Source organism: Schistocerca nitens, chromosome 5, assembly GCF_023898315.1.
Source record: "Schistocerca nitens isolate TAMUIC-IGC-003100 chromosome 5, iqSchNite1.1, whole genome shotgun sequence".
In the NCBI taxonomy this organism is placed as follows: Eukaryota; Metazoa; Arthropoda; class Insecta; order Orthoptera; family Acrididae; genus Schistocerca; species Schistocerca nitens.
Window position 1 is genome coordinate 134,280,369 of NC_064618.1, and position 26,714 is coordinate 134,307,082.

At 40.1% G+C, this 26,714-nt stretch overlaps 1 protein-coding gene across 3 annotated transcripts in view; it reads left to right on the forward strand.

Moving 5' to 3' along the window:
- Positions 1–26,714, forward strand: part of LOC126259859 (vezatin-like) — a 117,882-nt gene that overhangs the window by 72,960 nt on the left and 18,208 nt on the right. For all 3 annotated transcript variants that reach the window (XM_049956915.1, XM_049956917.1, XM_049956916.1), the window contains one exon: positions 13,275–13,445. In XM_049956915.1, the coding sequence (XP_049812872.1) occupies positions 13,275–13,445 (171 nt within the window). The remainder of the gene's footprint in view (positions 1–13,274; positions 13,446–26,714) is intronic.

A 26,714-nucleotide genomic window follows, 5' to 3' on the forward strand; every position in this document is an offset into this window, starting at 1 on the left:
ATATAATGTTGATTCACCAGTGAAAGCATTCTTATGGAGGGAAGTCAACCTTAGTGCCAAATCTTTGCCCCTGCAAGTGACAGTACTCCAATGAGTTTTCCACTGTTTGTCATCCGACAATGCTTTGTAAGAAATACATGATGTAATATAGTGGCAGAATGGGCTAATAATGTCTGATGGAAATTTGTCAGGTACCAGTTTCAGTGTGACTTCCACTGGACTAACAGCTGGACTATTTGGACTAACAGCTACATCATTGGAGACTATCATCTGTCTTTCTTGAGGGAAGTCATTTTCCTGCATAGGCTGTATTATTTTTGAAATAGTCACTGTATTTCATGATTTAACTGTTAGCTAATTTCACCTGCTTGAGCATTATCAAGGTACCTGGTGATAAAAACAATGCCAAAAGTTACAACAGCTTCAAGAACAAATAAGAAATAAAATCAGAAATACACACACATGAAAATATATGTACTTATGTTACTTGCATCACCACAAAAGTTTGTAAACATGTACTCTCATGCACTGATATGACACAAGTTGAGGGATAATGATATGCACGTATACAGATGGTAGTAGTATCATCTGTGCAAGGTATAAAAGGGCAGTGCATTAGTGCAGCTGTCATCTATACTCCAGTGATTTATTTGAAAAGGTTTCCAATGTGACTGTGGCTACACAACTGGAATTAACAGAGACTTTGAACGCAGAATGATAAGTGGGGCTAGACGCATGGGGTTTTGCAAATTGTTAGGGAATTCAGTATTCCAAGATCCACAGTGTCAAGAAATTGCTGAGAATACCATATTTCCGGTTTTACCTCTCACCACAGACAACACAGTGTCAACAGCCTTCTCTTTATGACCGAGAGCAGTGGTGTTTGCTGCCAGTGCTAACAGACAACTGACATTGCGTGAGATAATTACGGAAATCAATGTAGAATGAACATCGAACATATCTGTGAGGACAATGTGGCATTAATGGGCTATGGCAGCAGACAATCAACACGAGTACCTTTGCTAATAGTTCGTTATCATCTTAAGTGCCTCTCCTGGTCTCGTGACCATGTACGTGGGACTTTTAGATGACTGGAAAATCATGGCCTGGTTAGATGAATCCCAATTTCAGTTGGTAAGAGCTGTTGTGGTAGAGTTCAAGTGTCATGCAGACCCCACAAAGCCATGGTTCCAGGTTGTCAACAGCATACCATGGAAGTTGCTGGTGTCTCCAGAATGGTGTGAGCTGTACTTAACATGGAATGGACTGGGTTCTGTGATCCAGCTGAACCAATAATTGACTGGAAATGGTTATGTTTGACTCCTTGGAGACCATTTGTAGCCATTCAGTGATGAAATTTTTTTGGATGACAATGCACCATGTCATTGAGCCACAGTTTTTGAGTAATTTGAAGAACGTTCTGGACAATTTGAGTGAATGATTTGGCCACCCAAATCACCCCACATGAATCGCATCGAACATTTATGGGACATAATGGAGAGGTCAGTTTGTACCCAAAATCCTGCACTGGCAACACTTTTGCAATTATGCTCAGTATTTGTGCAGGGGACTTCGAACAACTTGTTGAGTCTGTGCCACGTGAAATTGTTGTCCTACTCTGGGCAAATGGAGGTCAAAACAATATTAGGAGGTATCCTGTGACTTCTGTCTCGTCGGTGTATATTCCAGATATGTGTGGAGCAAACAACATGTGATGGCACCTAAATAACAATTTTGTACAAGCAGGGTAGTTATGGCACAACCTTTTTCCTGCCATCAGTATTGTCAGTGGAGTTTGGAACGTGGTTTGCACAGAGTCCAACTTTCAAACGGAAAGTTACCTCCAGTATTTTGTCAGCCAATAGGTAGTGAGCAGGGGGCTCATGCAGTCAGCGGCTATCATGTCCGTATGAATTTTTGGCAATCTTGTAAACATCAGATTTTCTGTGGAGGTAGAGAGAGACAGTAAACTACACTTTTAGGATATGACACAAAGAGCAGACAGCAGACTTAGTCTTGGAAACCTGTGCATGTGGATTTGTGCTAAATGAGACATTTTGTTCATTTAGCATGAAGAAAGCTATCTTAACATGATAATTTACAAAGTAGGAGCTACACTGATGGAAAAAAATAGTACACCCTTTTGGAGATTTTCAATTCACTCGAGATTTATTGTTGCAACAATGGATATGGAGTACATGAAATGATTACATTTACAGATATATAGTACAATTGGTTCTGAAGTACTTGGTATCGACCCATATGGAAACGCCAATATTAGGACAAGCGCTGACTCTGGCATCCAGTTGATTGTACAGATGGCAAATACTGTCCTGGGATACATTATGCCATGCCTGCTTGACCTGTTCACATACTTCTGTAAGAGTTGTTGGTTAATGAGTTGCACAAGTCACATCTCGTTCCATCATATCCCACACCTGCATGATTGGAGGCAAGTCCAGAGATTGTGCTGGCCAGGGAAATTGCTGTATGTCGTGCAGAGCATTTGGGTTTTACAGGCCTTGTGTGGGTGATCATTACCCTGTTGCAACAATCCATCACCTTCCTGTTGCAAAAATGGCAAAAGAATGGGTTTAAAACCATTCTGCACATACCAAGCACTGGTTAGCATGCCCTCCAGAAACACCAAAGGTGAATAAGGGTTCTAGCTTATCGCAGTCCGGACCATAAGGCCTGGTATGGCACGGATGCACTCTGTGAGACAGCACTCACCAGGTCTGCGCCGTAAGCGCAAATGACCATCACTTGCATGCAGGCAGAATCTTCTCTCACCACTAAAGACAGTGATGCACCAGACCATCTTCCAAGTGGTCCTCTGATGGCACCAGTCGAATCATGGAAGTCACTGCCCTGGTATGAGCGGAAAGTGGGCTAGAGACGTGCGTGCCCATAGTCCAACTGCTAATAACTGGTTTGTAACAATTCGTGTTGACACTTCTGGGCTCACAAGCCCTCTTATGTGTGTGTGTGTGTGGGAGCTGCGCAGTCTACCACTGCTGCCCTTACAGTATAAAGATCTTGGCAGGTGTCTGTGCTGCATAGAAATCCAGATCCCCGTCCACAGGTGTGAGACTGTTCATTGGCCACTGATACCAGTGTCATTGCACAACTGATACATCATGTCTAACTTGTGTACTAACTCTCCAAAAGGACTGTTGTGTCACTTGGAAGGCCACAATGTGACCCTTTTAAACTTGCTCAGCTGGCTTTAGGAAACGTGCATCTCTGTGGCATGTTTTCCAGTTTGCTTCACATGTTTGCACCACACTGAGCCTTCTAGCGGTGAGTGTTCCCTCTTAAAGAGTAAATACAGGTGGCATTCTGGTAGCTGTGCCACTATGATGTCTGTCGATGGACAATGCTGAAACTATTATCAGTACATCTACTATACCCTAGGTGACATATGCCATAATAGAATAAAAATTGACGTCATCTTTCCAGGTGTACCATTTTTTTCCCCAGTGGTGGATTTGCAATAATAATCATTTGTAATCAAAATAAGAACCACTTAAGTACAAGTTTAGAAAACACAGCTTTAGTAAGATTGATTTGTGATCCACATTTTGTACATGAAACAAATGAGGGTCTGTGATATGTATGGGGAGACCAGAAAACCTTCTGCAATCCTGCAGTACTGTACTACCACAACCAGTAGAATCAGGTGCTGGTTGCAAAGTCATAGTCTGAAACTGATGTGCTGACTGCCAACAGAGAACAGACATACACAGTCACTACTGCAAGATGACCTTGGTTTCAGGACATTTACTGTATGCCATATCCCACCAAATATTATGATAACTGTATTGACCAGATCAATCAGTTGTAGCTGAATGCCATGCAGAGCAAAAATGCTATTTAAAGCAGAATGAATTAGTCAGCCCGTGATGGTGGAGAGTAGATTGGAAAATGATCATTGAATATGATTCCAGTAGATGAAAATTCTGCCTCACACAGAATCACATTGGGGCTTTGTTATAAAATTGCCGACCAGCATATAATATGGGCACGCAAAACTTGTATTCTAGACCACCTAATTACGAACATATCCAAACTTTTTGAGAGTGGTAGCAGTAAAATGACCATGATCCTGTTACAGGAACAGTTGTCACCAATTGCAAAAAGATCATCAAGAAAGGTCAGATAGTACTAATGTTTGATTGAACAGATAGAAAGACACTGTCAACAATAAAAGATGAACTAAGAGTATTTGAGTCAGATCTGGGAAATGCAGAAAAATTGGGGTTTAAGTTGAAAGATGCTATAAATCATGGTATGCATAAGTACTTTGCAAGTAAAGTAATAAAAGACAGCAAAGATCCATCCTGGTTTAAATGTACCCTTAATAGAATATTAGAAAATCAGATTGTATTACACTCTCACTATAAGAGAGATTGCAAGGATGAAGATGCAGAAAAGTTGATAGAAACTTGTGCAATCTGAGAAGAGCAGTGCATAAAGCCAGCAGTATTTTTTCAGTCATATCCTGATGATTCATCAGAAAGTCCTAGGAAGTTATGACCATACATAAAGTCAGTGGATGGATTCAAGCCTTTCATTCAATCTCTCTTGGATCCCTCTGGTATCAAAACTGAAGAGAGTGGACTGAAAGCAGAAATTTTAAATTCTGCATTTGAAAATGTATTCATGCAAGATGATGATACTGCACCAATGTTTGATCACTGCACAGATGTACAAGTGAGTGATTTCAATGTTAACCCCACCGGTATTTAAAAACAACTAAATCCACCAGGGCCTGATGGAATTGCAGTTGGATTTTACATTGAACTCACCATGAAAGTAGTAGATGAGTTTTGTTATTTGGGCAGCAAAATAACTGACAATGCCAAAGTAGAGAGGATATAAAACACCAATTGGCATTGCAAGAATAGTTTTTATGAAAATGAGAAAGTTAGTAAAACTGAATGTAACTTTAAGTTTTAGGAAGTTGTTGCTGGAGATATTTCTGTGAAGTGAAGTATAGTCTTATACAAAAATGAACATGGAGAATAAGCAGTACAGACAAGAAGTGAATAGATACTTTTGAAATGTGGTGCTACAGAGAGAGGTTGAAGATTAAACAGTGGAAACTCCAGGTTGGAATATTAACAATGTAAGGAAAAGATAGATTGCTGTATGCCATGAAGATGACATGTGAAGTTGCTAACAGGCACAGTTAAGACACTTACACATTACCTTTGGGCCACAGCCTTTACCAGAAAAAGATACACACACACATTCATTCACACAAGCAATGATCGCTATCTCCACACCTTGTCATTCTGGTCCAAGCTGGCAGCCATGTGTGTGTGAGGTGTGCTTTCTTGTATGTATGAATGAATGTGCGCATGTGTCTTTTTCTGACGAAGGCTGTGTCTGAAAGCTGACATGTAACTGTCTTTTAATTGTCCCTGTCTGCAACTTAACAGATCCTTTTTATGGTAAGTAGTAATTTATCTTTTCTTTACATTGTTAATGTTGAAGATTAGATGACTAGCTCAAATAATAACTGTATTGGATAAAGGAAAAAAGAAATTTTTGGCAAAACATGATTAAAAAAGGGTTTGCTTGGTAAAGCGCATTATGAGGCATCAAGGAAACCTCAACTTAATAATTGAAGGAAATGAAGCAGCTAAAATTTGTGGAGGGAGACCAAGGCTTGAATGTAGTAAGCAGGTTCAAATGGTTGCAGGTTGCAGTAGTTATGCAGAGATGAGAAAACTTTCACAGGATGGGCTAGTGTGGAGATGTGCATCAAACCATCCTTCAAACTGAAGATGACTATGATGAAAACACAGACATTTTTGGGTGTACTCCATGTTTGATCTCTCACCTGGTGGCATGAGTGTGCCAGCTTTACCTTACAAGTAATTTGTGGTTGCCTTTCTTGAACTTAATTGCTTGAATGGACCTGCTACGCAGTGCCATTAAACTGTGCCTTGTGACTTCTCCTTTTGAAGTAGGGGCAGTTGTTGAAAGAGAGCTCTGATCTATTGCAGTTACTGAAATGACATAATTCAGTTTACAGTAACTCTTCTGTATTATAACAGCAAAGTTTCTACTGTATATTTACTTTTAGAATTTCAGGCAATGGAGATGGTTCATAACTTGTAATTCACAGTAGATCATAGTATGTATGTATTACTTTGTGATTAGAGCATGAATGACAGTTCTCATCACAAGTCTTCACTTCTTCCGTCATTCACTTTCTTGCCAGCACCACTTTTCTCCTCGACTTCTAAGGCATCGCCAAGTCGTGACACCAAAGCACTGGCGTGGCTCATAGAGGTTCTGAGGTGGAGTCACCCCTAAATATATATAAAAATAAATAACTTATTACAGAATTTAAAGTTTCAGATGCATTTCCCATAATTTCCAGACAGGCTTAAATAATATGTTTTTGGAACTGTCGATATGTGAAATCAAGCAATGTTTTTCGAACAGGTAGTAGCTAGTTTTAACGCTGCACCTGGAAATGCTGCTAGTTCTATACAGCAGACAGGTTTGGGGCGTGGCTTCTTCAGAGTACAACTCTTATGGGCATCCCATCCTGAAGGCTGGTGATTCAGTCTAAGGGTGTCCTACCAACGTGCAAACAATTTTTAATGTTATGCTCATTACGTCAGAAGGGTATGAACACAGTTGCTGAGAGTTTGCTGTCGAATCAGATCTCTGTATATCTCTATTATGCTTTGATGTGTCATCAATCAATGTTTAGTATTATTGTTTTGATAGTGTTTTAGACAGGTTCCCTCTCCCCACACAAATCATTTGAGGAAAAGCACACGAATTATAATTTTAAGATTAAAAACAGTCTTGATCGCAACTTTTTATTTTTATTGGGGTGACCGGTTTCGATTCTATTTAAGAACCATCTTCAGACTTCAGAACGGTGGGTGGAATAACTTGCAGTTATTCAAGTGTCGAGGGTCGACGCAACTTGCGCCACGGAGTCCACCCACCGTTTTGGAGTCTGAAGATGGTTCTTAAATAGAATCGAAACTGGTCACTCCAATAAAAATAAAAAGTTGCGATCAAGACTGTTTTTAATCTTTAAATTTTAATTTTAAAGATCGCTGATAATGTTTTCAAAAATTTTACACGAAATATACCCTGTATGTGAAAATTCCCTGTTTTACTTTGGTGTCCTAGCTTGCTGAGTGCAGTAACATGCATTACTAGTAATTTTCTTTTTGTGAGTGTGTTACACATGAATTTAGTGAGTGAATTTATGTTCTTGCAAATAACAGCAGCATATCACAAGTTTGAACACAACACCGTATGAATTCAGAGTGCAGTTTATTAGGTTAAAATTATGGAACATGTGGTTAGTATGAAAGTGAAGGAATTTGGTGAATCCAGACCCGATGTAAATTTGAATCAAGAACAAAAACATGTAAATCCAGGCAGGGTGTACACGCAATTTTAATAGAGCAATGTATGATGCAGATGGGTGGTTGTGTGCATTGTATCACTTAAAATTAATATTTGTGTAATACATAGCCAACGACCTGGCCGCAGTGGTAACACCAGTTCCCGTCAGATCACCGAAGTTAAACGCTGTCGAGCTGGGCTAGCACTTGGATGGGTGACCATCCTGTCTGCCAAGAGCTGTTGGCAAGCAGGGTGCACTCAGCCCTTGTGAGGCAAACTGAGGAGCTACTTGATTGAGAAGTAGCAGCTCCGGTCTTGTAATAAACAGACATACGGCCTGGAGAGCAGTGTGCTAACCACGTGCCCTTCCATATCCGCATCCAGTGACACCTGTGGGTTGAGGATGACACGGCGGCAGGTCAGTACCGTTGGGCCTTCCAAGGCCTGTTTGGCTGGAGTTTAGTTTTAGTAATACATAAGTATAGATATGGCATGTAAATTACCATGGCAGGTGCTCGGTTGCTCATGTCAGTCAATCACAGCATAAGGCCTGTGACATCACGGAAAAGTCAATGATTTGTCATGCAAACTCAAACACTATGATTCCAGTGCACAAAACATAAAATCTGTGAAGTTTAGAAATAAAAATACCAAAAACATTAAGCCTGCAACAAAGCTAACATATGCTGTATTAAAAATCTCTCCAGAACACATATTTTAATACTATTTCTGGTGGCAAACTGTCGGGATATGTGACGTTGGAGGATGAATAAGCTGCATGTATCCTAGACATAGGGACTTTATCTTGACATTAGTCCGTAGTTGATTATGAAATGTAAACAAGATGCAGTATCTAAACATTTGGCTAGTTTGGACTAGTTTGTGATATTGCCCCTCCGACCCCCCTCCCCCCCCCCCCCTCCACTCCTGCAAGCTTGCTTGTGGCGACAGACTAATCTTCAGTGTAGCCCTAGGTATAGGTTAATTGCAGCATTCCCTAGTACGGAAACCACGAACCATACCTGCCAAAGCATAAGCACACATTCGCCATCACCCCTTGTTGAGGTAACTTCCTTTTGCATCCATCTGCACATATATGACACAAGGACGTGCACCGTGGGATGTTGCACGCTTAATAACTACCTAAACTACATTTTCAGTTTCCACGAACATCTTTTGTCAACCTAAATGGATGAAAGTAGAATATGTTATTTATAGCATAAACATGTCACACCCCAACAAATTACATTGTTTGTATGTAGCAGGCTCCTAGAGCATATTCTAAGGTCAAATATTAAGACATTTATGGAAGAAACAAGCTCTTCTCGAAGAATCAGTGTAAATTAAGTAGAAAAAAATTTGTTTGAAACACAGTATTCACACACAAGATCTTGCAAAAAACAGATACAAGTGATCAGGTAAATTGTGACTTCGTTTATTTCTGTAATATGGTTGTTCCTGTGCCACATCATTGACTGCTAACCTAGATCAGATCATACAGAGTATCATCACAAGTATGTGAATGACTCAAGGAATATTCGACTAATAGAATCCAGTTTGTCATACAGGACGACAAATGTTCCATAGAAACAAATGTAATAGTGAGAGTGCCCCAAGGAAGTGTAATAGTACCATTAATATTTTCAGTATTCATAAACAATTTGTCAGGTAGGTTGAGCAACACAATGAAAGTGCTCACTGGTGCTGCAGTTGTGCACAGAAAAGTATTGTCATTGGTAGATTGTAAGGAATTGTTTCCACCTGGGGTGATGAATGGCTGCTCTCCTTGAACTAGATAGATGTAAGATAATGCATATAATAAAGAGAAAGCGCAGTATAGTACCTGATTACAGGTTTGATGGTGAATATATTGAGCCTGACACATCGTGTAAGTATTTAGGTGCAATACTAAGAAATAGTGTGAAATTGGGCAACCAAGTAAAACCACCATTATGTAAGGTGAATGGGAGACTTGAATTTATCGGAAGGATTCTGGGAGAGAGTGGTGCATTTGTAAAGTAAATCATGTAAAAGATTCTTTTACATCAAATTCCAGAATACTGTTTCAGTGTTTGGAGTCCTTATCAGGCAGGCATAACAACAGACATTGAATAAAATCAGAACTGTACTGCTAAGATTGTAGCAAATCCATATGAATGTGTAACTGAAATTCTCAAACAACTGAAATGAAAATCTTTGGAAGGAAGACAACTAGTTCTCACAAAACACTGTTGGGTGAAATTAGAGAACCTATATTTGAAGATGACTATTCAGTCATTATCCTGCCACCAACATATATTGTTTGTAGGGGCTATAAGGAGAAGATAAAGGTGCTATTTCACTGCAACTGCCAGCCGTAGCAGTTGACTACTGCTCTTAGGCAAAGCAACAGAACATATGTCGTTGTAACTGCTCGGCAGTCAGCGGTCGTGACGTCATCGCGACTGCCGCGTCTCAGCCGCTGCAGAAGCAGTCAAGCAGTTAGACCGAGACTGCCAGGTGTGTGACAACTGCAGAAATCAATGACGCGCTATGTCGAAGAAAGGTTTTCACGATGATGATGACGAACAGTTAGTGGAGTATATGAGCAGATACTCTATACTGTATGATCATAAGCATACAGATTTCAGAAATGTGATGGCAGAGGATAAGGTGTGGAAGAAGATAGGAGAAGCAATGAAAAAAGATGGAAAGTGTTTTGCGTATACACATTCATTTATTTATGTTTTTTTCCTACTGTTACAAATTGTACAATATGGAGGCTACAACAATGCTTCCATTCTTTCTGTCATCAAATGATTACAACAATAGTCGTTACAAGTAGTAACAATAATTTATTTCCTTTATTTGAGCCTCAGTTCTTTTCCAGGTTGTAATCATTGATTAGTAGGTTCACAGAAGTAATTCTTAAATGTATCTTGTACCTGAAACCCTTGAGCTTGGTAGAATCACCCTGTTTGGGGCAGGGGAATAATGTTCTGTGATAAACTCACATCATGGTCAAGTTCATAAAAAGGTCGTCCTCTTTTTTTCTAAATAGGCATCCCTGAGGAGGTTGTGTAGACAGCAACAAGCTGTAACGAGTTTATCACATGTGTTAGGTTGCAGATTCAGATTTGTGGAGAACACTCGAAATACCTGACACAAAAGTCTAAAAGCGTTTTCAGAAACATGGCGCACTCGTGACAGTTTATAGTTTGAGGTCGCTTTTGATTTATCTTGCTGGGCAGTCGAGCGAGTGTAAGGCTTGAGAAAATGCTTTCGCAAGCGGAATGCCTCGTTGCCTACTATAACAAATGGCATCTTGATGTCAGTTAATGGAAGCTCTTCATCTGCTAGAAACACGTCTCCTTTCGTCATCATTTTCCCCATTGCTGACTTATTAAATATGCCACTGTCTCCATCCTTCCCATATGAACCTACATGTATCGCTACGAATTTACAGTTCGCATCAACCAATGCCAAAAGTACTAGGGAGAAGTACCATTTGTAATTCCAGAAAAGGGAACCACTTTTTCCAGGACACTGTATCCTTATATGTTTCCCATCAGTATGTCCTTATATGTTTCCCAAAGGGTGTAGTAGAATTCTTTCGCACCTTCCCTGAAAGCTTCTCGAGATGGAGGAGGCAGGAAGATAGGTGCCAAGTGTTGGCACATAGTTCCTACTGTTTCACGAACTATGATTCTCACGTAGCTTGATGATATCTGGAAACCATGTCCAAGGGACACGAAACTGTCCCCTGTAGCTATAAACCTGTAACACAAACCATAATTATTATTAATACATGAAACATAAATAATATGTCTTGTCCTAATTACACAGCTAAACAAATATCTTTCCGTTTTAGCTAATCAGTATAAGAAGAGATGGAAAGACATCAGAGATAACTACTGGAAAACAGTTCAAAAAGGACAACTGCAAAAAGGCTCTGCAGCACCAAGTTCAATAACAAAATGGGTGTTGTTCAACAGACTAGCCTTTTTGAGAGATGTAGAAAGGGAGCAGTCATTTTTTTGTAGTGTTCCGCGAAAGGAGCCAACAAGTGTTGAAGGACTGCTATCTGATGAAGACGGACAAAATGCCAATGAAACAGGGCCTGACACTCCACGAGTCATTGCTTCCTTGTCCTCTAGTGACGCACCTGCTGCCAAATCTTCCGTCTAAGCTCGCAGATCAAGGAAAACACACTGGGATTCAATCATCCAAAGGGGCCAACAACAATTGGGATTGCTGCAGCGCTTGGCTAATAATCAGGAGCCGGAAGATGATGTGGGGGCTGTTCATGAGAAGCATCGCAGCGTCCATTAGGAAACTACCACGTCACCTCATTAATAAAGCGAAAATTGACATTTTAAGCTATGTTACAGGACTTGACAGTTCTTCAGAATCATCTTTTGTGCCACTACCTGTCAGCATCAGCCCTTCCGGCTCGTCTTCCCTTCCATCCCAGTTCGAACGAACTTCATCGGTTGGAGACGATATGTACACTTTCCCCCCATTAATAAACATTGAACCACAAGCAGGTGATACTACTTTTGAAAATAATTACCAGGCCTAATATAATGTAAACACAGTGTAAAGACAATGTAAAAATAAACAACAAACTGTACAGGCCCTGAGTCGTTTCCAAATAAACCTACTATATTAATAGAAATTTATGTTATTTCATAGAGATACAAAATTATCCATTTTAAACCATTGTTGATGAATACGTATGTTTTTATACAGCTACTTACCGTAAAGTCACTGCCATTTTTTCGTTGGCTTCTATTGGAGTTTACACTGAACTGGTAGCTGTTCCTGCTATATCTTATTTCACCAGACTTAAAAGAAGATCGAACTGAGATGGGTTAAGTCTAAAGAAATTTCTGAACCTCTCTTCATTGTTTCGCAAGTGACCGGTTACTAAGTTAGCATAAATTCCTTCACTTTTCCGTGTTTGGAAAATGCTGTGGGGACAAGATCTTGCAAGCATTGCAATAATTTCCTCTTCTTCTTCTTCCTCGTCCACCAAAAAACCTAGAATGGTATTAGCATCCATGTTGCGAACTCGCGTGTGTGTTCCTTTCACAGAGGTAACTCACTGAGTGGTGTGGCCCTGCGGTCAGCAGTCTTGACAAAATACACAGGCAGTGACGGTTGGCAGTTACGGTTGGCAGCGAAATAGTACCTTAAGAGAGATGATGGCAAGTGCAGTGGTCTTTAGACATCATTATTCCTTCACTCAGTATGTGAATGGAGTAGGGAAAAAAAGACAATATTAGCACAATGTAGCCTCTGCCATGCTCTGTACAGTGGGTTGTGAAGTATTTATATAGATTTAGATGTTGTTACCTTCAGAAAGTGGAATGTGTAGTACTGCCAATAGAAGTAATTGATATAATGAACATACTCATGAGATTTTAATGTTGGGAACAGTTTATCTGTCTTGTTAATTTTTGGTAAATTGACAATAAAAATGTATGAATTTGAGAAAACTTGTTAATGTGAGTCCAAATATTCTCAAGAGTTAATAAGCTGATGATGTGTTTCTAAGCCAAAAGCATGTGAATATGGTCAATACATTATGTAAAGTAACCCCAGAGAGATGCAACTGATATAAAATCAGGCTACTGGTGATGCTTTTGTAAATAAAAAGCAAAACAAATCTGACATAACAATTTTGAGTTGCACAACTGTCGTGTTGAAGGATCAAATGACTTATTACCTCATTCTTCAATCTAATACTGGCAGGCTACAAATCATTGTTCAAAGAGAATATTTTAAAAGCAACTATCACATTTGTTTCCTCTTAGAAAACAATTTTTAGTGTTTAACTTTCTTTCTGTAGCAGTAAGAAGAAAATTACTTTGAAATTCTCAGTTTTTATTTTGTTGCAGCTCTGTAACAGGTAGTTCTGTTGAACGACTAGAAAATTCATCTCTACCAAGCCTGACACGACGATGGCACACACTACCCGGTCTTCGTGAAGGTCTATTGTCTGCCTTAACTGCAGCTGTGCACAGCCTTACTGAAGCGACACGAGTTCTTGTAGAGCGATACCCTTTGAGGTTAGTGGAGTATATTGTCTTGAAAACAGAACGAATGGTGATTAGTAATATGTTGCACAATTTGAAGAGACTGTCCAGGATGCTTCTTTGTGCCCTCAAGGAAAACAATCTCCTAAATAAAATAAACAATTTTACTCATCATGGTGCATACGCCAGTAGTTGATTGTAGATTTTTTATAGTTATTGTCTGTTATTAATGTGACCCTTTAAGCATATATATTTTAAACTAACCTGCAACGCAGCATTTAAGGTTTATTATTAAATTGAATAAAATTTATGATTTAAGTAGTTGATAAAATTAAAAAAAATTGAAACACTTTAAATAATCAAAGTATTCAGGACAACTTATTAACATCTCTATGGTTAACTACACTTTTTTTTAAACAAAGTACAAAAGTTGAGAACATGTCCATGTATAAATCAGTATTTCAATTAAAAAAATAAACTATTGTAACTATAAGCAAACAAAATTTTCTTGAGCTTCCAGCCACGTCAAGTGGTTAAATATCCATGAGCATTCTGAGGAGTACTCCTTGGCCATTGTCAACTGGTGACTGTCATATAGTTACTGATTCCTTTACAGCCAAGCCATTGCCCATGTTGTCACTCATGCTCAGTCCAGTGCCATGAGAGGTAATGTTTCCAATGCGCACCCACTACATCCGTTGACTGGGTCCCCAGACTTGTTAATCTGTTAGCTGCCATCCTTATTAAGAGTGTTGTCACATATTTTTATCTATACCACTTCTTTTATTGCATTATCCCTGAAACTGTTTGTTCATCTGTGAACTATTTTGACAAGTGCTCACACATTCACACAAGCACAAATCACACATGCAAGACCGTTGTCTCTGGCCACTGTGGCCGGGCCTTGTACAGCAACTGCAGGTGGTGGGAGAAGCAGTCGGCAGATGGTGGGAGTTATGTGAAAGCTGGGATGGGGAGGGGAAGAGATAGCAGGGTAGGGGTGGAGGAAGGCATAGTGCTGCTTGCAAGATCAGGCAGGGGCATAGGGGGGACAGGGTAGGGCTGCTAGGTGCTGTCGTGATGTTTGAGGGGTCGGATGGAAAGGCGGGGGGGGGGGGGGGGGGAGTGGTAAAGGAGAGAAGTAGAGGAGGAGAAAAAGAATAGTAGATGTGTTGGTGGAACAGAAGGCTGTATTGTGCAGGAGTGGGAGCAGGGAAGGGGATAGGTGGGCAAAGGACAGGAACTAGCAACGGTTGAGGTCAGGGGGATTACAGGAATGTAGGAGATATTGCATGGAGGATTCCCACCTCTGCAATTTGGAAAAGCTGGTGTTGATAGGAAGGTTCCAAGCAGTAAAGTCTGTGAAGCAGTCATTGAAGCCAAGTGTTTTATGTTTGGCAGCTTTTTCAGCAACGGGTGGTCCAGCTGCCTCTTGGCCACTGTTCGTTGGTGAGCAATCATGCAGACAGACAACTTGTTGGTTGTCATGACCAAATAGAAAGCAGCACAGTGGCTGCAGCTTAGTTTGTAGGTCATATGACTGCTGTCACCAGTAGCCATGCCTTTGATGGGATGAGTGATGCCTGTGACTTTATAATCCTACCTGCCAACAAGGGCTCTAGAACTGTGGGTTTGAACCATAGGTATTGTCAGGTGGAGGGACTCTACCAGCTGTCAGATTCATCCACCTACAAACCCTGCCCACAGTGACCCCATTTCAGATATCCAACAGGATCTCCAGCCTCACTCATCAAATCCGTAGAGCCATCTCAGAACCTCTCCCCGGAGTATCTCTCTATCCTCACACCTACCACACCCTGCACTCCTACCTTCTATACGTTCCCTGAAGTCCATATACCCAACAACCCAGGATGCCCCATTGTGGTTCGTAACTATGCAGCCCCTTCTTCCTCCTACACTTGAGAAGCTCTGCACTTCTGGGCTAACACCTTAAGCCTATTACCCATAATGTTGTTGTTGTATGCGGATTCTGCTCCAGCTACTGCCGGGTCTGGATGCTGACAAGTCCTCTCCATTTGGCTTGGTCTTCCCATCACTTTTCTTCCTCCACTTGCTGCCAGGTCACACCTCTCCTTTGCACAGATGTTCTCACTCTTGTTTTCCACCATGTTCTTGGGTGCCCGCTAGGTCTTTTTCCATCCACCTTTAGTTCTTCCATATTGCTTTCAAAACAGACGAGCCTCGGAACGAATACCCATAATGTACCCTCCTATATAAAAAGTATCAACCAATTCTTTTATTGACTGTACACAGTTCCTATTCCTTTGCCACAGAGTGCCCTGCTCATCACTATTGATGCCACGTCCATCTTCACTAACATCCCTAGTGCCCATGATCATGCTGCCTATTGAACAGTACCTTTCCCAACACTCAACTACCTCCAGATCCACAACCTCCTTCCTTGTCACCATGACCAACTATTCAATTACTTCACCTTTGAATGCATAATTTAGAAACAGATAAGTGGTTCAGTGATGGGCAACCACATGGCACCATCCTGTGCTAACCTATTCTTGGCCCATGTAGAGGTATCCTTCGTAACCACTCAGAATCCCACAGCCCTTACCTGATTGAGATTCATTGATGACACGTTCATACATGGATTGAGAGTGAGGAACACAGGTGTTTACTCAACATGCGCTAGCTGTGCATTGCAACCACTTTCAAAATTTTCCCATATTACGAATACTTCTATTCTTGAAATCTGTGGAAAGTATTTAGAAGAGGGACATGGAACAAACAGCAGTGCATTCTGCTGTTACTGAACACGAGTTTGACTGCCGCAGTCTGTGCCAGAAAATGAGCTCAGACACATGCTCTGTGTGCTGCCGGATGACAGCCCTCTTCTAATCTGACTCAGGGAACTGAGGGAATGTTGTCCACCAGCAGCTAAGCTGAGCGTTGTGGAGAGGGAAGCATTCTGTGGCATGGCTGCACACTTTGTTTAGGAATTGTGGGCAGGAGGGGAGGGATGGGAGGGAGTGTGCCCACTTAGTTTTCAGGAGGGGGCTGCAACTTGTCACTGATGTGTGGGGAAGGCACCACACTGTTCACTTCTACTGGCAGTGACGCTTTCACACATCAGTGTTGTTTGTTCCGAAACGTTCCCAATGATGTTTTCGTTTTTTATTTATTTAACTGTAGATGTTTGTAATAGCCTAAAATATGGTGTAGGATTTTGTTTCAAACACTGTGATGTTTTTTAGGGGTTTTGTTCCAGTTCAGAACTGACAATTGAGGTAAATGTAACTAAAAAACACTTGCTAGGAAACCATTTTCCATGAGAACTGTTCAAGAAAATTTGGAAGGAGTTACAAAAGGTAGGCTGAAGCCACAATTACCTAAAATAGTTTCTGAGCATTAGGGCAAACAGGAACATTACACTAGACATTTTTCTGTTTCACAGTATGGAAGTGTTGATTTGTTGATGGGTTATCCTGATTCAAATAAACTTTTCTGTTGGCCATGTTTGCTGTTTTCGAGAGCAATATTGGCGATGAATAAACATGGGTTTTCAGATGTAAATCAACTGTCAGTTGGGCAACAAAGGCATTCAAAATCCCAAAATCTCTGTCACTTTTGCATTTAAAAATGTTTGGGAAGGACAGAGTTGACATTATGCTAAATGAGCAGCATTGAAGTGCTATTAGGCAGCACATCAAACAGGTTAAAAGGAACAGCGAAAATTTGAAAAGACTCATTGATGAAGTGTGTTATATAGCAAAATAAGAGCTCCCATTTTGAGGACATGAGTTAACAAAGTAAATTACATGGAATTACTAAGTATTATGAAAAACTATGACCCTTGTTAGAGGCACACTAGAGTACATGTACAGTATTTCAAGGAACTTTCACAACCATACAAAATGAAATTATTGAAGCTATTTCTGAGATAGTTAAGGAATCACTGAAACAAGAAATAAAATTGGCAGTCTTTGTAACCATAATGCTTGGCGAAACTTCTGACATACTGTGTAAATTGCAACTGTCAATAATTCTGCATTATGTTCATAAAGATAGTGTGAATAAAAAATTCTTTGGCTTTACTGATGACAGTGTAGGCAGAACCACTAATGATTTGTTTGCTCAAGATGAACACACAGTTGATGAATTTGCCATTGCAGAGAAGTTGGTTAACCAGACATTTAGTGGAGCTTCAGTACTGAGTAAGAGCATGCAGAGAAAGGTTTTGTCAAGATATATGCCCCTGTATTGAATTCGGTTTCGCAATAAAGCATCTTTAATATTCAGGAATGTAAAATATTTTTGCAAATTATGAATGGTATTTCTTCATTTATTCTGTGTTCTGAAAGAAGTTGTGCATTACAGGAACTTGTTCAGAGAAAGTTTTCCATCCCTCACCTGTTCGGTGGAACTTCTCATCCCAGTTGGTCTACACAATTGAAGAACACAAGTCAAATCCCTACAATTCTTTGACAGAGTTCCGAATAACAATTATAACTGGGACAGTGATGCAGTGGTGAAGTCTTAGTGTATTTTGTTTTTTCTGCACAATTTCCAGTCAGTCTTCATGCTGGAAATATTTTGAAAGCTGTTCAGTTACACAGATGTCTTGTATATACTGCACATGAAAAACTATGATGTGTATTGCAGCAAGAAGATTAAGAGGATTTTAGAACATTTGCAATTTGGCAGGAAACACATTTTTTATATATTTTTTGGAAATCTGTGACTCAGAACGATGATACAAATTGTAAAAAGAGAGTGAAGAGACTGCATTCAAATGACTCAGAAATGGGCATTTATCATCGTCAATATTTTGAATCAATTGATATCTTTACTCTCAGAATTATGAAATTTACAAGAAAAATTTCGTGATCAACTTTTACGTGAACTGTCGTCAATTTGTGGACCATTCGTAGACTATATTGCTTTGAAAAAGGACATTATTCTTCTGTACTGTTCACCCAAGTCCTTTTCAAAGAATGTGTATGAGGTACTTCCATTAGTATTAATAAGAATGGCCCAATTTCAGTGTTCAATGAAGTATGTAAATTATCATATTTGATGTTGACAATTCCATTGTATAAGTCTTCAGTGGAAAACTCTTCCTCAGCATTTAAAACGATCAATCTAAGAAACACACAGTTCAGGGTTGCCACAGGTTCTGGAAATCAGGGAATTTCAGTCAGGGAAATATCAGAGTAATTTGGAAAAGAAAAGAACCACTGGAAAAGTCTCATTTTTGTCTCAGTAGATGAAATGGTTTGCTTCCTGAGGTGTGATGCATAGTCGCTGGCTGGTTACAGCTGAGTACATGTGCCGCTACCCTACTCCCTCATTACTACTGCTTCTCCCCTTCCCACCATCCCCTCAGAATGTAGTCAGTGGTGTCACCACTTTTTGCCACTAGCCTAGCAGCTGCCGACGAGAGGCAGAGAGGCATGAAGAGTGGTTTGTTTGGATCTGATTCTCAGACTGTAGACGCAGCAGCCGGTGTGCATAAGTTGTGACTGTGTGAACGTGTGTGTGTGTGCGCTCTCGTTTTCTGACAAAAGCTATGGCTGAAAATTTTGTTGTGAGAGTGTGATTGTCTTTTCTACATGTCTTTCTGTGGCTCAGCAATCATCTTTACACTGAGCTGGTAGCTGTCATCATTACTCTTGATTCTCAGAGTATTTGAACAAGTTATCTGTTTCTTGGATTGATCACTGCGGTCTCATTTCATCAACATGCTATCTGTGACTTGTGAATAGCTGGCCACACGAGTGGACTTCCACGATGGGCCAAAACCTCATGTCATTTCTGCAGATATCTGTAACGGATCAGGCCTGCTGATCTGAAGCCATTTGGTTCCCACTAATGTGCAGGCCCTACCTGTCAGATCTGCTCCTATCGATTTGCCCGCAGGCTGGGTCTGTTTATATGTGGCGTAATAACACAGTGAGTAATAACCGACAATAATGAATATATTAGAACCAACATTTTATTGGTGGTCACCTACAGTGTTGCTTTACACTATTCTTCCTCGCCTTATACACTTCTTTCAAGAGACATATTTTGAAATCAGTGTAGGTATTTTAAATATTTCGTGCAACTCCAAAGAAATGCGAATTTTTGTCACCAAATTTTTGTTCTGTTGAAATAAAATAACATTAGTGATCTTAATGAAACATATATACCATTTGGCTGACTTTCTCCATCTAAAAACAGTTCATTACAAAAGATGATGTTAGCACTTAAGATTTTTGCTCACATCAGGAAACACCATCTGTTTGCAAGTTTTTCTTGTTTATAGATATTTCCTCATTTGCACTATTGTTACTTGTACCGTAGCTGTCAAGACAGATTGTCAACTGTCAACTTACTCTTGAGATCTCAAAATTTGTCAGGAAAAAATGCTAAAACTTGTCTGGAAATCAGGGAAATATTAGGGAATTTCACTTGGGGAAATTTGTGGGAACCCTGCAGTCACAGGAAATACTGAATGACTTAAGTCTACTTACAAGCAAACCTGTATCAGTCTGAAGAACAAATCTACCTTATGATTAACAACTTGTGTATCATTCTACATTATGTATGGCTTCCTCAGTAACAATATTGTTATTTTCAAAATCAGCCATTGTCTATGACCATACCGGTAATATAGATGTAAGTGTAGCTGACCCTGCTCTGGAGACCAGCTTCTATTCTTGTTACCTCCAACAAGTCTGAAAGGTACTAACAAGGCTGCCTAAATTGTGCCAAAATTAGAAGGGCCTAAGACTGTAATGTTTTCACTGTTCGTAATTTCCAGAAAAGTCATTCTTTAGCTCTCAAACATTCAAAAAAACTCTTCAAACCTCTACATCAGTGTTCAAAAGGTTGTAATTACTTCTAAAAAAAATGTGACTTCGTCAACATAAATCACTAATGTGTTTGTACCCAATTTTCATTTCTCTTTATATTTTTACAGAAGTGGAAAATACTGTCAAATGTTTAAACACTTTTGTGGAAATGTTATTGCAACAAATTGCTACTGGGCATGTATAAATCACTACTTTTAAAAGTAGCTGCCAGTTCTCAAAGGGTGTGTTTTGTAACTTCTTTTCAAAATGGTGTTATTTGCTAAAAAGTTTACCATTCAGTGTTCTTATCGACTAAATGAGCTGAAAATTCTTTTTCAGTTCAAAAAACATATTTAAAAGGAAGCTTGCTATACAATTTAATTACAGAATGTGAGTAATAAATTTCAGAAAAGAGGCTAATATTAGATTTTCTTGTAAAATCATTTTTGTCAATGTTACTTCTAACACAAAAAACAGCAACATATTAGTTAATGACAACAAATCAGAAGTGGAATTACTAAACAGTTTACAACAAGGCAACGAAGTAACAGGCACTGCAGGAGCAAGGAGAAGTAGCAGTATTGTTGCTAAGAACTCACCACATCTTTGCAGAGTCTGCAGCAGTGGTACAGGAGTCAAATACAGTGTTAGGGACATCGTGACAAGAACAGCTGAATGCTACATCTTCAGAATTTCTGACATACAAAACATTAGTTTAGAGTAGAACCTGTGACTACTGTCCGTTCACAATAGACACACAGGCTGATATAGATCAGGTGGTGGTTCTCAAAATGGTCATTAAACAGTGCAAAGTACACAAAAAACTTATTGATCAACTCGTCGTTCGTTAAGCTAGTACGTTTATTACAGTTTGCTGTACTCGCTATGTTAGGTGATTGCTGAGCAAAATGTGTTCTTCCCTGTGAAATTTTTGACCATAGCAGATGACTGTCACAAACAAAACACGTTTTCAGTACTTCCCCCTCAGCACAACACTTCCCATGAAGGTCTGTGCGGTTGTCCCCCCTCCTGCTCCTCAGTTTGGCACAATCACCCGATTCATTCATGAGATGCCACTGGTTAGGACACATATATTCTCATTCTTCTAGAACCTCGCACTTTCTCCTCACTTGCTTCACCTTGTCCTCCTCAACCCAACAAACTACTTTCCTTGATGTAGACCTCCATCTCAAAAACTGATACATCAGTATGTCTGTCCGTCTCAAACGTACCAAACACGATCAGTACCTCCATTTCGACAGCTGTCTCCCATTCCATACCAAGAAGTCCCTCCCATACAGTCCAGCCATCCATGGCCATCACATCTGTAGTGACAAGCAGTCTCTTTCCTAATATGCCAAGGGTCCCAATGAAGCCTTCACAGGCTGAAATTACCTTCCCTAGCTACAGAAACAGATCTCTCATGCCTTGTCCCTCCAGTCACCTACCAACTCCCACATTTTCACTGCATGGCCACAAAGGAGCACTCCCCTTGTGACTCAGTATGACTCAGGACTGGAGCAACTGCCGGGTTTCTACTAACTCTCATCATGCCCCGAAATGCAGAATATCCTTCCCACCCTTCCCACAGTGGTATTCCACTGTCCACTGAATCTACACAATTTTCTTCTGCATTGTTACTCCATCCCTGCTCCCATCCGCTTGCCTCAGGCTCACATCCCTGTAACACACCCTGATGCAGGATACATCCCTCCACCACCACCACCACCACCACCACCACCACCTATGCAGTCCAGTCACAAGCATCGCCTATCCCACCATCTTTGATGGTTTAGGCATGTTTTACGGGGTGGTGATGACTCTATTGCCAAGGAGGGTTACATACTTGTAGTCATCGGTAGTAGACCCAAAGCACGACCTAAGCAACGTTGGGCTGATACAATTCATAAAGACCTTACATGTGTGAACATCCACCCAGATGCAGCCCGTGATAGAGCGAAATGGAGACAATGGACTCATGTAATGGACCCCACAGGCAAGCGGGACAAACAATGAAGGAAAAGAAGAAGAAGATATAAACACCACAAGTTTCTGACCAGCAAAAGTAATTTTAACTGACAGAGTTGGAAAACATTTAAGTTTTAATTTCTTGAATCCTTTTTGATAACAACATGCACATGAACAGCACTACCTCTGAATTACTTCCTCTGCAAGTTCGTTATCTCTTTTCATACCAGGAGCTCTGTAACTATAAATAATTGAGGGATATAAAATTTGTTTGTCTTTTGCCTTCCAAATGCCAACACTTGTCACCCTCTGTCCTGATGCAAACTTAGTCTTCATGCAGCTTTCACACTTTTTGCATATAGTGATAGTAATATCCTTAACTCCAGGTATAAGCTTATGAATTAGTGTGCCTACTGTTAAGGAGTGCAATCGGGCAACATTATGCTCGGAATTGTGTGGTGTTTTGGATATACCTTCAGTGTATACAAAGATTGGAACATAGCTTCTACTCTGTATTGTTGGGAAATATGTGAATCCTGTGTGTTTTTCATTTTGAATACTCTTTCAGCAAATTGCTTGTTGGATTCATTACCACTCCTTCAACGAGGTGAATTAATACCTACATTGATTTTCATTTCACTGTTACTGAGTCGTCTAGATCCTCTCAACTGTCAGTGTCCATTTTTGTTGTTTCTTCTTCAGTGTACCTATATCGTGACAGGTTTTAACCAGAGGATGTTCTGAGTATCTTCCTTCATCTGTTTTTATGTTCGCCATCTTCTAGTGTCATCCGTCATTTCAATTCTCTTCCTACCTCTCCCTGTCATACCTCCCCCATTATGTCTATAATTCTTTGTTGCAGGCAGTCTCTGCACAGTACATGCCCCAGTGTAGATTTTCTCCTCTTTCTAATCACTTCCAATAATCTTCCTTGTTCCCCTATTTTCTTCATTACTTCTTAAGTCTGTCAGTGTACTGTGTCTTTAGCATTCTTCTCTATAGCCATGTTTCCAAAGTTTCTAAATATCTTTCTTTTTATGTGTCCATGATTCATTGCTGTAAAACACTACGTTCTAGACATAAAATTTAGCAAATGTTTTCCATAGTTCCATTGTACTTCTTGTAGATGTTAGTAACTGGTTCATCTTTTCAAGTGCTCTGTTTCCCATAGATATCCTTCTCCTTATTTCTTCTGCACAGCTTCCATTTCACATCATTAAAGGTTGTTCTATCTCTTTTTCCATTTAGGAGTATAACTGGAGCTTCCTCCTTGTTTATTCTCATCACTTTTGTCTTTCTTACTTTTATCTTCATTCCATATTCCTCGCCCTCTATGCAGTACTCTTCAACATCTTCTGTAGCTCCTCTTGTGAGTCCATCAGCACTGCTTCATTGTCCACATATTTTATAGCCTTTATCCTTCCTCTTCCAATTACAGTGCCTCTTTCATCCTCTGTGCTTTGTCCCCCTGGTTTGCAAGACAAAAAATGTTCACATTCACTCGATAGAACAAAAAGAAAAAGAATACATCTATCTGAATGTGTATTATATACAATGTAAGAATTAATCAATTTACAAAGGCAATTTCTTCTTGAATAAAGAATAAACAGTATTGAAAAGAAAGTCTCTTATAAAGTATTGAAATAACAGCAGTACTTATGGGAAGGCCGAAGGCCTGAACAAAAAAGTCATTTCATGTGTAAGAACAAATAAACGTAAATATGGACTAATGCTCAAGATTGTTAGGAAGAAAACAACACTAGTGGAAAATGTCACTGATTGGTAAATACACAATACACTATACTAGCAAAGGTTCAAGCCCTGATGGGCCAATCCACAGATAAAATATTGTACACTTAGACTCAGTATGTGTCAGCCTGGTTTCAAATCTCCATCATGATGACACTCAGTCAAGTCTGGGATAGAAACAAAGACAAGAACTCTTGCAAGTCCATTAACTATCAGTGATACGAAACATCGCATCTTCTTTGGGGCCGCTCCAATCTGAGTTCTTGATTGATGGAATGTGTCTGCATTTGGGACCTGGCTGAGGAAGCAGAGTGAACTGTTTGCCATGCCCCGAGTGCCAACCTAAATACAGTCTGGGCACCATGATACTTTCAGTCAGGTGTTCTGTGGAAGAGAATAGGTCCATAGGACCAACGACCTCATCACTGCCTGGGATGCCGTGTGGTGGCCAGGCAGGTTGTGGTAGAGTTGTGTCTGTCTGTGGGAAGGTTGACCTTATGAATTATGTGACCACTTCCCTCAGATTTAAAGCTGGTTGCTGGCTGGGTAGGTGCAAGGCCTGTCCCTCGACAACTGTGGAGAAGGCTGGATCCCAGCAGATGGTGTGCAAAGCTGCTGAGAGTCTGCCCATGTGGTTGGCCACGGATGGGAGCAGCGACCGTCCAGCTGCATCTGGGATGTCCAGTGGCTGTGACCATGTAGCTGGTATGGGTGGACCCAGAGTGGCAGGGTCAAAGAACAGGCTGCCTGTAGCCAGTCTGTAAGAAGACCATATGCCATGACAGACTGGACATAGAGAGTAGAAAACTCGGTGAGGAAATGCAGAGAAGAAGATGGAAGTATCAGTGTGTGGAAGCACTGGCGAGGAAAATTGGTTGTGCAGTAGCCCTTGAGATTAAAAAGTGTTGTGCAATAGCATGCGGGATAAGATTTTGTTATGTGGAATCGCTTTGGACAAAATAGTGTTGTGTGGAATCGCTTTGGACGAAATAGTGTTGTGTGGAAGCACTTTGGAAAAAATAAGTGTTGTGTGGAAGCACTTTGGATAAAAATTTGTTGTGTGGAACCACCTGGGAGAGAAATAGGTTATGCAGGAGTGCTGAGAATAGACTGTTGTTTGTGCGAAACCACTTGGCATTAATTTTGGTTGTGTGAAAGCATGTAGGTTACATTTGGATATTGGGTGTGTGGATGAGGCATGGGAAGAGAAATCTTAAAATGTGTGTAAGGGTGAGACCCTGAAAAGAGCCAAAAGTGCATAAGTGGAGTAGGTAGAGGCTGAGCCAGGTGGGGGAGAGGAGGTTTAATGATGGAGGTGTTCTGGGAACGGTTAGAGGAAGAATGATAAGGGATGATCAATGTGGGCGATGGTGCAGGTGCTGTGTGTTGAGGAGTAAACCGCGGCAGTTTAGGGTTGAGGGCAGTACTTGGTGGAGTGATGGGGACGGCGGGGTGAAAGAAACACACAAGAAAACATCCAATATGGGAGCAATAAGTGGATAAAAGTGTAGTTTAACAAATACGTAATTACCAAAGGACACGGGAAATGATTTCAGGGGTGGAACAAGAGCCACAAAACCATTCACCAACAGCACCAATCTGTTGTGTCCTCCTGGTGTGGCAGACAAGAAATGTTCACAGAGATTTGGTAGAACAGGTATATTTAACAAGACAGATTACATCTGTTCCAACACGTCTTAAGTACAATGTAAGAATTCATCTCTGTATAAAGACACTTTCTTCTTGAATAAGGAGTAAACAATATTGAAAAGAAATTCTCTTCTCAAGTATTGAGATAACAGCAATATTTATGGGAAAGCCAAAGGTCTGAACAAAACAGTCACATCTTATGGAAGAATGAATGAATGTAAGTATGGTCTAATGCTGAAGCATTTTCACAAGGGTGCACTTGGTGTTTGGCTGTCTGTCGAAGAGGACTTCACAAACAGACAAGACATGTGTGACTGGACATCGCTTCATCTGTGTATCAGAAATATTTTCTAAGTATTTGGTCATAGACTTGTAAAAAATTTTGCTATGACGATTGCAAGGGCTCTGAAATATTTGTAACTTGTGTGGTCTTAGAAAAAATCTGCACTGGACAAAGTGGTTCATTGCGTCTTGTAGTATTTTCGCATGATGGTCACAAAGACTTTGGAACATTTTCAGCACAATGCCTCTGAATAATTTTTGGGTTAGGTGACTTAGTCTAAACTGGAGGTAATTTTGAGAGTGATCAACACTTAGAATATTGTTAGTTAGCACTCACAGAAATTCATCTTAGAATTGTGCTGAAGTGACTTTTAGTATTTTTAATGGATTTTTTTAAAGCTTAACCAAACAAATGATGCTAGTCAGCTTACTGAGGCTATCACGCTGACAGGTATATTCTAATCTGAAACTATTGTGAGCAGTGTGAAGAGATATTTTAGTTTTCTGGAATAAGCTCAGTTTCTTAAAAATTTGAAACACTGTGTGAAGTGAACATTATTTTATTGCAAATTCTTGCCTTCATATTTTAAATATGACTGATTTTATTTAAGGTTAATGTGACGGATGCATTGGTTAGTCCCTGCATGGTGACATAGCCAACAATCTAAAATCGAACTATGCATTAGGAGACCCTAAAACCAGTGCTTTTTCTTACCTTCATTCAGTTGTTTTTTATTTGTGCAGATGCATGTGGGGATTCACAAGTCGATCTTTGGATGAAGCAACAGTGATTACCTTCATGATTAGATAATTAATACACTTCAGTTGGGAACAACAAGAAGAG